We start from the raw sequence: 16,110 nt of genomic DNA, 5'->3' as shown, positions 1-16,110 counted from the left end.
CAAAGAGATAAAAAATGGGATATTCAAGTATTGTGCTACTATTGTGTGCATTTTTGGAAAACCTAAGGAAAATGAGGGGGTTGGTGGGGGGACTCTTATTTCTAGTATCATTATGCTTTGAGGCATATCTACACCATCACTGGTTCTATTACCCTAATAGAAACTATCCTTCTGCGACCACGGGCATGATGGGTTGCTTATTTCTAGTAATAATTTAAGATTGTAATGCTATTTCCTAAACTATTTTGAAATCAAAACCCATTTTACAACAACTCTGACAAAGTGAAGCCAGGCCTCTTTTGGCTTTATCTGAAATCATCAGATTGACATTAAAAGGTCAAATGTGCTTCAATCTCACATACCCTGGACTGAGTCTCTTAGGCAGAAAGACAGGAAGATCAAGAAGTAAGAAGTTCTGCAGTTATAAAACTAATATTCTGAACTTGCAGAAAGAGTTTGCTTGCTCTTGACTCTCAAATTATAGTTTTTAAATGTCCATGTTAACAGGTATACAATTAACAGCTACAAACAGAAACTGAATTAAACTCCAGGCCAAAGGGACATTTTTGAAACCCTATACAACTATTCCCAAAGGGAGATAAAGCAGCAGCCATCACAACAACGTAGTCTTCTAAATTAGATACTATTCAGTATTCCTCCCCAATCCCTGAAGTAAGAGGCATTCCACAATCTCAAAGGAACAGAGAATTCCAATTGATACCACTCTGCCCAGCCCTTTTCTTTCTTAGAACACCACTTTCAATGTCCCAAACACAGCTTGGGCACATAAAGGGGGAGCCCATAATTCTTTCTTCAATTTTATGAAATCTTAGATTTCTTTGGGTATTGCATTTCAGATCTGTAGACTTGAAACTTCAAGTTCTCATTTTCACAAGTGTTGGTTTAAAAAGTTTGAGAGAGAGAAAACACACTAGACAGATAGGAGAAGGCTGAAGAGGCAGGAACAGAAAGATGGTAAACCTGTTGGAAGAAAAAAAAATTCTGTATCTAATAATTAAAAATGTTGTTGCAATGTGGCAACACTAAGAAGTTCTCCTTGGTGATGTCTGGACATCAAAGTTTTAACATTAGCGTCTATACGAAAAGACAACCCTCAGAATGGGAGAAAATATTTGCAAATGAAGCAGCTGACAAAGGATTAATCTCCAAAATATACAAGCAGCTCATGCAGCTCAATGTCAAAAAAAAACAACCCAATCCAAAAATGCGCAGAAGACCTAAACAGACATTTCTCCAAAGAAGACATACAGATTGCCAACAAACACATGAAAGGATGCTCAACATCACTAATCATTAGAGAAATGCAAATCAAAACTACAATGAGGTATCACCTCACACCGGTCAGAATGGCCATCATCAAAAAATCTACAAACAATAAATGCTGGAGAGGGTGTGGAGAAAAGGGAATCCTCTTGCACTGTTGGTGGGAATGTAAATTGATGCAGCCACTATGGAGAACAGTATGGAGGTTCCTTAAAAAACTAAAAATAGAACTACCATACGACCCAGCAATCCCACTACTGGGCATATACCCTGAGAAAACCATAATTCAAAAAGACTCATGTACCACAATTTTCATTGCAGCTCTATTTACAATAGCCAGGACATGGAAGCAACCTAAGTGTCCATCGACAGATGAACGGATAAAGAAGATGTGGCACATATATACAATGGAATATTACTCAGCCATAAAAATAAACGAAACTGAGTTATTTGTAGTGAGGTGGATGGACCTAGGGTCTGTCATACAGAGTGAAGTAAGACAGAAAGAGAAAAACTAATACCGTATGCTAACGCATATATACGGAATCTAAAAAAAAAGATGGTTCTTACGAACCCAGGGGCAGGACAGGAGTAAAGACACAGACGTAGAGAATGGACTTGAGGACACGGGGAGAGGGAAGGGTAAGCTGTGACAAAGTGAGAGAGTAGCGCTGGCATATCTACACTACCAAATGTAAAATAGATAGCTAGTGGGAAGCAGCTGCATAGCACAGGGAGATCAGCTCAGTGCTTTGCGACCACCTCGAGGGGTGGGATAGGGAGGGTGGGAGGGAGACGCAAGAGGGAGGGGATATGGGGATATATGTATACATATAGCTGATTCTCTTTGTTTTACAGCAGAAACTAACAACATTGTAAAGCAATTATACTCCAATAAAGATGTTTAAAAAAAATAGCGTCTATGGATGTAAACTTTAATCCCTAATTCTCTGCATGTTAATTGGGTAACTACATGGCATCGAACTCCTAAAAGTAAATAATCAGGGAGAAGTAAGGACTGCTATCTTGTCACTTCCCTATCAAGGCCTAAATGTAAACAAACAACCTGTAACTGGTGGATTTTTTTCTCTTAAAGATTATGAACTGTCAGGAAAAGCAAATAAAACGCATAGTAAATTTCTCAGTCTTTTACAGCCGTAGAAAAAGTTTGGAAGTAGTAGGTACACAAACTTTATCAAGTTCCTGGATTTTTTCTTTTAATTAGATGTCAACAAATTCCAACTGCAAAAGAATGTGTCATTTTTTTGGTCAACAGTCACCCAATCGCTCTTCCTAACATCACCCAACTTCCTTTTGAAGAAATACCTCTCCTGTACTGTGCTTGGTCTGTGGGATGACAAAGCAGGCACTGTGTGGGAAGCCCTCCAAACATGGAACCTGCAAGGGCCCCTGGCTCCCTTCAGAAACATCTTTCCTCCCACAGCCAAGGCTCTTGCTCAGAAATCTGAACCTTGAGTCGGGTGACAGAGAATAAAGGAACAGCTGAAGTTCACTCATTCCTTCTAGCAATGGTCCCAAGCAAGACTCCAAGAGGGTCCTGCTCCAAAGGCCCTCTGGAGCTCCCAGGTCCTGACTGTTCCAGACCTCCTCTTGGAGTCTCTGACCTTGCTCATTTCCCCTAATAAATACCCTTTATGCTTAAGTTAGGCAGAGTCAACCTGCAAAAGCAGTAAACAGTACTTGCGCCGCCCAGTTCCCATCCCTTCCTGGACACACAAAAATACTTCCCAGCTCCCCTGGAGTTGGGTGGGGCCTGTGAGTAGTTCTGACCAACTGGCTGGGTAGAAATGATGTATGTACACCTACGTGCAATTTTCCCTACTCTATTCCCCTGCCCCAGGAAACATGAAAGCATCCTGCTGAATGGAGATGCCACGTGAGCTGGAAGCAGCCTGGAATGCTGAGGGCAGCTGCCCTCAGAGCCACCTAGGCCTGCAGCAAGAGAATTTGAAGCCTCTGAGATTTTGATGGTCTCCATTACCATATCTTTAGCTAGTCATATCCTGACTGAGACACAGCGCTAATCATCCAATTCACAGAGACCACTCTAATGATACATAGGAATGATGAAGTTTTCCCATTTTAAAAGAATCACTGACAAAACAAGTCATTAAACTGCTGCACCCATATCTTAGGGTACAAGATCATTTGTGCGGCAGCTAAGATCTGCCGTGAACATTTATATCATGGAACTGACACCAGTGTCGCAAAGCACCAATCACCAGAAAAGCTGTGAATGAGAAGTATACTGAGAAATCTTGCTATACAGGTTAAGAAATTCAATGTCAAACTGCAATAACTCTGTAATAAATCTGTAGTTCAAAACCTGATTAATCATTAAAATTCTTTTGTCCATTTCTGGCAGATGGCAGACAAAATATCCTAAAGATTCCTCCCATGGAAAGTAATTGTAAAATGCCAGATAAAATATTTTCAAATATCCTTACAAAATGCATAGCTGAACTGGCAAGAAATTAAGGAAATCTCAAAGACAGAAACTTAAAAAATATTCAAACAGAGAGAAAACAAGAAAATAAAGAAATAGGTAAGCATTCAAGACACTTTAACCCTGCAGGCGTGTGGGTGAATCTTTGTGACCTTGAAATGACCTTTTGAAATGGAACAAGACACAAACTCTAGGGCTTACCCATGGTGTGCTATCACACAGGAAACCATTCACATTATGTTGGTACCCCAAGGATGTACGAATAAGAAGTGAACCAGCCTGCAAGAGAGGGCAGTAAGGAACCTCAAGACCTTGGTACTGAATGAAACGGTGGGGAAAAAAAAAAATCTTCCCTGAGAATCAAAAAAAAGCAGGTCTGCAGGGCTTCCCTGGTGGTACAGGGGTTAAGGATCCACCTGCTAATACAGGGGACAGGGGTTCGAGCCCTGGTCCGGGAAGATCCCACATGCCGAGGGGCAACTAAGCCCGTGCGCCGCAACTACCGAGCCTGCGCTCTAGAGCCCGTGAGCCACAACTACTGAGCCCATGTGCCACAACTACTGAAGCCCACACGCCTAGAGCCCTGCTCCACAACAAGAGAAGCCACCGCAATGAGAAGCCCGCGCACCACAACGAAGAGTAGCCCCCTCTCACCGCAACTAGAGAAAGCTCGCGCTCAGCAACAAAGACCCAATGCAGCCAAAAATAAACAAAATAAATTAATTTTTAAAAAAAAGCAGGTCTGCAGCTCACAGTCACAATGCCTCTCACCTTGGAGGCCAGAGGTTCAAACACCTGGGAGTTTCCTAGCTTGACCAACTGAAATGTGGCCTTAATGATGGCCTTTAATTAATGAGGTCAAAACGCTAGGATTTCACCAGCACACTGCAGAGCACTGGTTCTCAAATTTTAGTATGCAACGGAATCGCTGAAGAATCTGTAAAAACACAGAAAGCTGGGCCCTGCCCTCAGAGCTTCTCACGCAGTGGGCCTGGGGTGGGCACTAAGAATGTGCAACTCTAGGGTGGCGGGAGAACCCGTTACGGAACCGGAGCTGTGGGATTCCCAGATTAAGCCTGATCAAGATGACAACCTCCCAAAAGCACCGAGACTTCGTGGCAGCCCATGGGGGAAAAGCCAGTGGGAAGCCTGGCCGGGATTGGCGAAGTCCTGGGCAAGAAGCTGGAGGAAAGGGGCTTTGATAAGGCCTATGTGGTCCTTGGTCAGTTTCTGGTGCTAAAGAAAGATGAAGATCTTTTCCGGGAATGGCTGAAGGACACGTGCGGTGCGAACGCCAAGCAGTCCCGGGACTGCTTCGGGTGCCTTCGAGAGTGGTGCGACGCGTTCTTGTGATGCTCTCTGGGGAGCCCCCGACCCCGAGCCCCAGCACTGAGTCTCCAGAGTTTGCAGTCAAGTGAGGACTCCTCCCCCGTCCTCTACAAAGGAAAAGATTGCTGTTGTCGTGCGCACATCCCATGTACTCCAGGGTCTTTTGGGAGTTCTCTCCCCTCACCATTTCAACTTTTTTGGAATTCTTACCCTTGCATGCATCCCCCTTTTCCTTTCCCTGCCAGTTTCGTGACAGCAGTTACCAGCTTTTCTGAGTGATTCCTGGCCCTGTCCCTGCCCCCCTGCCCCCACCTCTGGTCTGTTTTATGCCATTTGGCCCTCTTTCTGGCAGAACAGTCACTGTCCTTGTAAAGTTTTTTAAATCAATAAAGTCAGTGGCCTTCAAAAAAAAAAAAAAAAGAATGTGCAACTCTAAAGAGCTGCCAAGAGATGCTAATGCTGATGGCCTCAACCACACTGAGAATCACTACTGCGGGACTCCAGTGTCTGCACATTCGAATCACCTGTGAAGCTTTAAAAACTACGGCTATCTGCATCCACCCCCAGAGATTCTGGTTTAACTGGTCTGGGGTATAGCCTGGACATGAGAATTTTTAAAGCCCCCTGGGAATTCTTATGAGCCACTAAAGTTGAGAACCACTGCTACAGCGGACAGAGTCTGAAAGCTCAGGGAACTGGAAACATTGGAATGGTTCTGCAAAGTGCAATCTGCCCAGCCATCCCCCTAAACCACCCCTCCTGGGAGGACCTAAGAAACATGCCTTGGTGAGGGGGGGCACCAGCGCCTCTGAGCAGCTCTGCAGCGGGATCCTTTATAGGTCAGAAACGACAGTGGGAAGACACACTGACGATGGAATTGGGTTCTCTGATCACAGAGGGAGCAAAGGAATTTAGGGATAGCAAAGACCAATGGCAGCACTTAACCGTACAAGTGCCACAGTGAGTCACAGGGCAATTTGGTGATCAGAGTATTCTGACCCATTAGAATCTGAGTCATTGGTCAACTGACCATCAAATCAGCCTACAAAGGTGATACTTGACATACAGTAAGAAAACGTCTGGGTCTATTTGGGCAGAGACCTAACAAAAATCACCGTAACAAGGACTCACAGCCTCTTATCCAGATCCCACGCCCAAGCTGGTTCACAGACCCAGAGCTCCTGGACCAAGCTGAAGTCCCCGTGAAAGAGACGCCTACAAATTGGCCACAGGTAAATGCTGTGAATCTGTTCCAGCACTCTGCTTCCCCAGAGGGTCCTCAGCCATTTACCATGACTGAGCACTGGGCAAAGGGAAATGCTCAGACTCTCTGAACTTATTAGATACTGGCTCTGAACGAGGGTTGACCTCTGAAGCCCTAAGGTGTCACTATACTCCAGGAGTCAGAGGAGGAGCTTATTAAGGCCAGGGGCTGCGTGGAGTCTTAACCAAATCCATCTCACATCTGTCCAGTGGGCCCACACACCTAGCCCTTGTTATTTTCCTAGCCCTAGAACATACAGTGAAAAAAGATACTAATTAGAAGGATTCCCACAACAGATCCCTATTTAGAGTAGGAAGGACCAAAGTGGCAGCAACTGAACTAGAAAACCTACCCCAGGGCTTCCCTGGTGGCGCAGTGGTTGGGAGTCTGCCTGCCGATGCAGGGGACGCGGGTTCGTGCCCCGGTCCAGTAGGATCCCACATGCCGCGGAGCGGCTGGGCCCGTGAGCCATGGCCGCAGAACCTGCGCGTCCGGAGCCTGTGCTCCACAACGGGAGAGGCCACAACAGTGAGAGGCTCGCGTACCGCAAAAAAAAAAAAAAAAAAAAAAAAAAAATAGAAAACCTACCCTGCCTGCCCACCTGATGACAGTAAACCAAAAGCAAATCATATCCATGGAGATCAACGATTAGGGATCAGTGCCATTAAAGACCTGAGAGGTGTCGGGGCAGTGATTTCTACCACATGCCCACTGAACTTCCTGTTAGGCCAGTGCAGAATCCACTTGGGTCACGCAGAATGACTACAGCTTTCGCAAATCGAATCAGATGACGATGCTGATTGTAGCTGCAATTTCAGATATGGCATCTTTACAGAAGCAAATCAATACAGCCCCTGGCACTTTCTTTTCTATGCCAATCAGTGTAAAAAAAAAAAAAAAATCAAAAGTTGTCTCTACTTGCTGAATTGCCCCTATATCAAGTCTCCCACTCTGTCATAATACAGTCCAGAGGGACCCTGATCATCTTGTTACTCTGCGGGACAACATGCTATTCCATTACACCGACGATATTATGCTAACTGGACCTAGTGAGCAGCACCCTAACTTACATGCCAGAGGGTAGGAGATAAATCCTGCCAAAAGTTCACGGTCTATTAACATTGGTGAAGTTCCTAGGAATCCAGGGGTCCTGGAGCATGCGATTACATTCCTTCTAAAGTGAGACAGAATTTGCTACACCTGGCACTACCCACCAAGATTAGGAGGTCCAATGATTAGCGAGCCCATCTGGATTTCAGAGGCTCCAACCATTTAGTGATCATTGATAAGGCTGCCAGTTTTGAGAGAGGCCCAAGAAGGAGTTCTGCAGCAGGTCCAGGCTTGTCTGCCAGACCCAGCAGACGTGTCGTATCACTGTCAGAACTGACTGTGGCAGAAAGGGATGCTATAGAAAGCCTGTGGCAAGCTCCTGTAGCAGACTCATAGCACAGATGCCCCAGATTTTGGAATAAGTCTTGCCCTCCCCTCTGCCAACCGTCATTCTCCATTTGAAAAGCCATTCCTGGCTTGTTGCTGGGCCCTGGCTGAGACTGAATGCCTGCCTCCAGATACTTCGGGACCAGATCTGCCCATCATGAACCTGATGTTACCACAAAATTGGTTATGCACAGTAGCATCTTATTTTAAAATTGAAATGGTACATATGAGCCCAAGCCAAGCAGATTCACTCATTCACATTCCATATGCAGGCAGCTCAGACTCCCATGGTATCCGCTGTCACTGCTCGGCTGCCTCTCCCTTCCTCAGCCCATCCCCGTGACTTTCTAGGGAGTTCTACCATTTCCTCCCTGCCAGGACGAAAAAGCATAAATAGACCTGGTACACACATGGATCTGCATGGTACTTCGGCACCAGTACAAAGTGGATGGCCACTTCAGTGCAATCCCACCCAAAGGTGGCCCAGAAGGACAGCGGTGAAAGGAAATCCTCTGAGTGGGCAGGACTTTGTTTATGGTAAATGTACATGCACTGCCCAGAGAGAGATGGACTTAGGGATGCATCTGTACCAGCTCAGAAAGCAGTAGCTAACAGGCTTGCCAGGGGGTCAAATACTTAGAAAGAAAACAACTGTACTACAAAAAAAAAAAAAGTCTGGGGGAGAGAGGCATAGATGGGCTCTTGGGACAGGAACAGAGTGTGAGGACATCCACAGCCCACCATATAAGTGCCCACAAGAGGGCATCACCAGCCAGCTGGAACAGCAGAACGATCCCGCGGATGCCAGGCAGCATCTTTCACCAGCTACACTGGTGCTCGCTCAACGAGGCCATGTACAAAGAACGTGGGGGGAAGGATGGAGGCAATACATAGGCTCAACAACAGGGGCTTCTGCTCCCCAAGGCTGACCTGCCTACTGCCACTGCTGGGTGCCCAACCTGCCATGAACAGAGGCCAATACTGAGCCATCATACAGCTCCATTCCCTGGAGGGCCTGGCCGGCCAGCCAGCAGCAAGTTGACTACACTAGAACTCTCTGATCATGGAGGGGACAGCACTGTGCCCTCACAGGAAGAGATGCCCATTCCAGGTATGGATCAGCCATCCTTGCCCCTGCACCTGTGCCAACTCCACCATCCACGGTCCTGCCCCTTTCAATCAGCCTCCCAAACGCATCTCCTTCTGGGCTCCAGGACCCACATTCATCCCAACCCACTTTTTTTCTTTTTCTTTTTTTTTGTTTGGTCACACCACACAGCATTCGGGATCCTAGTTCCCTGGCCAGGGATTGAACCCAGGCCACAGCAGTGAAAGTGCCAAGTCCTAACCGCTGGTCCGCCAGGGAACTCCCCAACCCACTTATTCCTTTGGGACCGAAAGGTGAGAACAATTCTACTATTACCAACCCTGGAAAATGGCACCATCCCTTGTACTCAATCACCCCTCTGTAAATAAACCATCATTGAATTATCCCAATTTGAGTGTGCCACAGGTTAGGGAGGGTGAATGGTAGTCCCCTTTGAAAAGCTTCACTTTCCAGTTTTTCCTTATCACCTTGTGAAATCAATTAATACTGAAAATGACAGGTTCACCCCAATAGCTGGATTCATCTTTTCCACCTTGGAAAAGAATGGTGGAACCCCATATCGTACACTTAGACTGACCAATTAATAAGTTATCAGGCTTCATTTTGAGCAATGGCCTTCTAAGCCTTCATAAACTACTGGTTTTATAGTTTTGAGTTAGTCTTACTCAAATTTTTTAAAAAGGGAAAGAAACTGCTGGAATCACCAGGGACACAGAATTCATATGTCATCTCAGTATCAGAGAATCAGCCTCTGAATCCCACTTCTTGACTACTCATCAAGCATCGATGTACACAGATGGCAAATGGGTGGCAGAGGCTAAGGAGAGGGGTGCAAAGTAGACACTGGCAGCCTGCAGAGGCCTCCAGCGAGAATCTACCTACGGTGACGAGAACAGCAATGCTGTCCTAACACGTGCCTTTTTACCAACATAGGGTACTATAGTCACAATTCTTGGCAGCCATACCAGAAAGAGATGCATATACCCTCCTTCCACTCTTCTCTGCTTCCTTCTGGCGCCCACAAACTAAACCTGACACAGACAGGGGAAGAGGCCATTCCAGGCCAGGCAGAAGAAACCAAGCCAGACATATATTCCAGGTATGGCCACACGGTGGCAGGTCCCCTCTTCTGTATCTAATGTAAGCATCTATTGGGGGGCAAAGTATATATATATATATATATATATATATATATATTTACTGAGGGTTAAATGACATTTTACTTGGGAAGAGCAGAAGACAATCATGCTCACGACATAAATGTTTCCTTAAGAGGTCAAGTTACCATTGTCCTTTATTAAAATTCTTTTCGATGTATAATAATTTAAAAGTTATGGCACAGAGACATAGCTCCAATACTGTAGTTCTGAGCTTGCTATATACAACTAGTATTATTTACTTGTCACTATATTCTTTTTTTTTTTTTTTTTTTTGCGGTACGCGGGCCTCTCACTGTTGTGGCCTCTCCCGTTGCGGAGCACAGACTCCGGACGCGCAGGCTCAGCGGCCACGGCTCACGGGCCCAGCCGCTCCGCGGCATGTGGGATCTTCCCGGACCGGGGCACGAACCCGTGTCCCCTGCATCGGCAGGCGGACTCTCAACCACTGCACCACCAGGGAAGCCCATCACTATATTCTTAATGTCATCTTTTCCACACTCCTCAAATAGAAATATAAGGGAAGCCCATTTTTAAATTGCATTTTTCTGCTTCAGGAATCAGCTCTCATTTTGTGCTCTCTGCAATTCCTTCCATCACCAATTCTCTTCCCATGTTTCTTTCATCTAACAGAAAATTAAATGTGATGCTTTGCTAGGTTCCCAAGGATTACTAAATTATATCACATTCAAATATATAAGCCTCACAACTGCTGTCCTAAAAACATTATAACAAAGGTATGTTCATAGCCCAGGTAAAATGAGCATAAAAATTAGTCAGAGCAGCAAACACAGAGGCTGAAAATTGTTCTACAAGATGTCAGGTAAGAAATTAAATGAATTCTATCATTATAAGAAATTAGGAAGCATGCCTTTTAAATATTCTTTGACGTGAGATGTTTAATTTGTATGCAAAAGTGATTCAAATATGGCAATTCCCCAAACGATACGCACTTCAGCATCATGGCTTAATATAATAAACCCAGAACGTTTCACTTCGTTCTACACAAAGGTATGAATATTATTCAACCCTTGCTTTATTATTTAACAAATTTGTCTCTCATGCTGTCCATAAAGTAACAGAAAAAGAAGTTTGTTTAGCAGAAAGTTACAAGGGCAAATTCACTGAAACTAACCATGAGGAAGAATTATAAATGAGAATCAGTCCCAGCTCAGGCCCTCAAACAAGCCAGAAACGGTCGCGCAGTGCCTGGTGTGAAAGATGGCGTCTTACAGCCCCTCAGCACAGAAACTGCTGGTGATGCTACACTGAGGCAGCAGTGGGGTACAAAGCACCCTGCGGGGCCATCTGATGCCTGTGAAAAGGGGGGAATATAAGCCCAACAAGGTAGAGGTAGTTTTTTCAGGAAAGCACCTAGCACCATTTTCATAAATTACCATCAACAAGAAAATCCTGCTCAAATCCAGGTTTTAGAAAGAAAAGTATTCACAAAAACATGGTTAACTAATCCATTAAGAGCTCTTCCCACTGGCAACATTTTGACTAGTGCTCTGTGTTTGGCTATAACACAGACCCTCACACAGGCGGCACTGCTGTTCAGCGAGTCCTTATGGTGGGCCAAATTTATCAATAGCACTTTAGCCAAAGAAGAGAGAGATCGTTTTCCCTGAGATTTACGTGGAAAACCTACGTCTCTCTATGTTTCCTGTTGCCCTGCCAAGCAGCAAACATCCTTAGCCGAACTCAAAGTGTATCCTGAGGCTGGGTGAGGCTGCGTTCCTCCTCACTCCGGCTGATGCTCTCAAAACCTCTGTCCTGACCAAGGGCCTGTGATTCTGAGTCTCGCATCATCTTATCACACTGCCCTCTCTCCTCAGTGCCCTTGGCTGCTGACCCCCCTGCTCAGGCTTCTTGTCCGCTGAGGACACGGCTTCCTTCCTGGCTCACCACCTTCCTCCCTACCTATACTCCTGCCCTCACTTTCAGCCAGGTGGACGTCCCTATGGGAGGCACACTGGAACCCTGACCACGCAACGGTCCCTTGAGCTCGTAACACTTGGTCCCTTGACCTGTTCCTCTACCCCGACTCATCCAGTCACACCCAGCACCCTCACAGTATCCCCAATACTTCTCCAATTCACACAGCCTTCACTCACACCTCTCTCAAGCTTCCTTATTCAAAGCCCTTCCGCAATATTCCTTTAAACACCCAAGCCAATGATCCCACCACCTTCTCACAGTCTTTCTTTACATGCTTTCCTACATAGACTGGGTTCTGAACAGAAAAGACCTAAAACTGTAAGGCCTTAGGCAAGAGCATTTGGAAATGACCACTCTCTCCCCTCGACAGACTCAAGTCCTCCCTTGAATAAAGACCCAATTATCTTCTGGAGAACATCACACAACTAGGCAGATTGTGATAAACAATTTAAGGTGAAACAAACCAAACTTGGTTTCTGTGCAGCTTTATTCTCTGTCCCATTCTCTGAAATGACAACTTCATATTTTTTCCTCCACCTCCTTCTGGTGGTTACCTTGAGATACTCCATTGTCAGAAGCCATTAGATACAAGATCCCTCATTCTCCCACCACCAAATCATTCTCCCACCCCCCACTCCACCTCCATTTATTAATCCTTTCTTCCTGTGACAGTGAATCGTGTCCCTTCTGATTTAAGGACAATTACCCGGTTATCATTCATGCTATGTTGCCCGTCTTGTACCTTCTCATAAAGGTAAGTAAACGTGATGTTGAGTAAATATAAACATATATCAGTGTATATACTGTTACATATGTGTATATACACACATACACACACACACACACAAATATATGGGCAGGGTGGTGGTTGAATTCACCAATGAACTCACAGAAGCCCAGAGCTGTTTAGAGCGGAAGGTTTTTTATTAATGTATTCACACACATAGGGTTCTCCAAATTTTTCTGTCTTCTATCAGTTCCAGAAAGTTGTGATATTCGGACAACTTGTCCATTTAAGCTGTCAAGTAAGTAGGCATAAAGCTATTCAGATTACCCCCTTAGTACCCTGAGTGCTGGATCTACTCCCTTGCTGTCTCCCTTTTAGTCCTGACATGGCTTATTTGTATTTTCTCTTTATTTTCTTTTGATCAATTTGGCTACAAGTTTAATAAGTTTATCAACATATGAACTACCAGTTTTACTGGTTTTTATATACTTTTACTTTTACAGTTCATTGACTTCAGCTCTTATTTTTTAGTATTTCCTTTATTTTAATTGCACTGGGTTGAATTTCCTTTCCTTTTCCTAAACTTTTTTTTTTTAATAAATGTATTTATTTTATTTATTTATTTTTGGCTGCATTGGGTCTTTGTTGCTGCACACGGACTTTCTCTAGTTGCAGTGAGCGGGGGCTACTCTTCATTGTGGTGCACGGTCTTCTCATTGCAGTGGCTTCTCTTGTTGCAGAGCATGGGCTCTAGGTGCGTGGGCTTCATTAGTTGTGGCATGCAGGCTCAGCAGTTGTGGCTCACGGGCTCTAGAGCGCAGGCTCAGTAGTTGTGGCGCATGGGCTTAGCTGCTCTGCGGCATGTGGGATCTTCCCAGACCAGGGCTCGAACCTGTGTCCCCTGCATGGGCAGGTGGATTCTTAACCACTGCGCCACCAGGGAAGCCCTAAACTTCCTAAATTGGTACTTAGAACATTCTTGATTTCTCATATAGTGGTTCTCAAAGTACAGTCCTGGAACCAGCAGCAGTACAAAGTCATCTAGGAGTCTATTAAGATACAAAGTGTGCCCCCACTCCAGTCCTACTGAATGAGGAACTCTGTAGGTGAGGTCCAACAATCTGCATTCTAACAAGCCTTCCAGGCAACTGGGATATGTGTTCGGCTTTTCATAGCTAGTGCTCTACTCTGAGCATTTAAAGCTGTGGACTATTTCCCTCTCGCTCCCACTTCAACAGCATCACAAAACTCTTGACGTGGTAGGCGTCCATTATCATTCAGTTTAAAATTTACCTAAACCCTCTTCAGAGTTTTTCATTCACACATGAGTTACTGTTGGTGGGAATGTAAACTGGAACAGCCACTATGGAGGAGAGTATGGAGGGTCCTTGAAAAACTAAAATTAGAGTTACCACTGTGATCCAGCAATCCCACTCCTGGGCGTGTATCTGGAGAAAACTAATTCAAAAAGACACATGCAGCACTATTACAATTCACTGCAGTGCTGCTTACAATAGCCAAGACATGGAAACTACCTAAATGCCCATCAACAGAAGAAGAACGGATAAAGAAGATGTGGAATGTGTATACAATGGAATATTACTCAGCCATGAAAAAAGAATGAAATAATGCCATTTGCACCAACAGAGATGGACCTAGAGATGATCAGACTAAGTGAAAGACAGATATGATATCGCTCATACATGGAATTTTAAAAAAAAGATACAAATGAACTTATTTGCAAAACAGAAAGAGACTCACAGACATAGAAAACAAACTTATGCTTACCAAAGGGGAAAGGGGCGGGGGATAATTTAGGAGTCTGCGACTAGCATATATACACTCCTACATATAAAATAGATAACCATCAAGGACCAGTACAGCACAGGGAACTATACTCAATATTTTGTAATAACCTATGAGAAAAGAATCTGACAAAGAATAGATATATATTATGTATAACTGAATCACTGTGCTGTACACCTGAAACAACAGTGTCAATCAACTATACTTCAGTAAAAATAAATAAATCATGCAACTGATGAAAAAAGAGGAAAAAAAAACATGAGTTACTTAAAAGTATTTTGCTTAATTTCTAAATATTTCAGGAATTTTCTAGATTTCCTCTTATTAACTTCTAAATTCCATCGTCGTCAGAGAATATATTCTAAATGATTTTAATCCTTTGTTGTTAAGATATATTTTATAGCTGACAATATGGTCTTAGTGAATATTCAGTGTACATTTTAAATGAATGCAAATATTTTACAGTTGTTCAAATTAGTATTCTATAAATGTCAATTATTTCAATTTCATTCATATCATTCAAATCTGCTGTGTTCTGACTTTGTCTTGCTTGTTTAAAAATTACCCAACAATAACAGATTTGTCTACTTCTTTTAGTTCTGTCAATTTTCCCTTCATTTATTTTAAAGTGCTCTTGGTTGGTGCCTACAAATTCAGGATTGTTAATGTTTTCTAATAAATTGAAACTCTCATTATGAAACACCCATCTTTATCTCTAGTGTAACTCCCTTACTATATACTTTGTTATTAACATAACCATGCAGCTTTCTTGTTATCAGTGTTTCCATGGTATATGTTTTTCCATGTTGTTAGTCTATCTTCATGTTTAAAGTATGGCTTATGTAACTAGATATAGCTAGGCTTCTCTTTGTAATCCAGTATGACAATCTGTGCCTTTTGACTCAAGTATCTAGGCCACTGAACTTTAATGTAATTATTAATGTGGTATGGTTTAAGTCTATCATCTTGCTATTTGCTTTCTATTTGTCCCATTTGATCTTTCTCCCTTTAATCTTCCTTTCCCGACTTATTTTTGATTGAGTATCGATTTAGAATTGCATTTCATTTCTTCTACTGACCAAATTAGCTATAGCTCTTTGTTTACGTTTTTACTGGATACTCTTCAGGTTATGACAGCATCCGTTAAGTAATCACATTTCACCTTAAATCAACATTACCTATTTCACATACAATGCAAAAACACATACAATGTGTACATACAACATAATATACACATAAAATACAGAATGAGATAGAAAAAAATTTTGATGGGATAATTGCGGAAAATTTTCCGCAAGTTTCTGAGGTCCTTGGCTAACTTGGAGGCTGTGTGTGTGCACTGAGTGAAACTCCCCGGACCCCAGCAGAAAGCAGTGAGTGAGAGGTCAAAGAGGAGTAGAAATTTCAACAGTTGCTCAGTGTGCTGGGGAGATGGAGTTTGGAGGTCAAGTCCCACCAAGTTAAGTGGTGGGACTCAGTTCCTTGATCCAGCAAGACTGTTGGGTTCTACTTGAACTCTGTTCCCCTGTGTGAACTCAGAGTACCTGCCTGAGGATAAGCCAGTTAAAAACACAGCTCACACAGATTCCT

The 16,110-nt window shown here is 43.8% G+C and overlaps 2 protein-coding genes across 13 annotated transcripts in view; one reads left to right on the top strand and one right to left on the bottom strand.

Moving 5' to 3' along the window:
- ULK4 (unc-51 like kinase 4) overlaps positions 1 to 16,110 on the bottom strand; it is a 518,222-nt gene that overhangs the window by 433,379 nt on the left and 68,733 nt on the right. The gene's annotated exons all lie outside the window — the stretch shown is intronic.
- On the top strand, positions 4,822 to 5,503 carry LOC111169442 (barrier-to-autointegration factor). The gene is given in 2 exon segments (XM_022563652.3): positions 4,822 to 4,871; positions 4,873 to 5,503. Coding segments are annotated over 2 exon segments (267 nt in total). The 5' UTR covers positions 4,822 to 4,836; the 3' UTR covers positions 5,105 to 5,503.

The sequence above is a fragment of the Delphinapterus leucas genome, chromosome 10 (assembly GCF_059928025.1).
Source record: "Delphinapterus leucas isolate spDelLeu-1000000601 "Yukka" chromosome 10, BTC_Dleu_Yukka2, whole genome shotgun sequence".
Classification (NCBI taxonomy): Eukaryota; Metazoa; Chordata; class Mammalia; order Artiodactyla; family Monodontidae; genus Delphinapterus; species Delphinapterus leucas.
The sequence above is the reverse complement of the archived record's forward strand: the minus strand, read 5'-3'. Positions and strand labels throughout refer to the sequence as shown.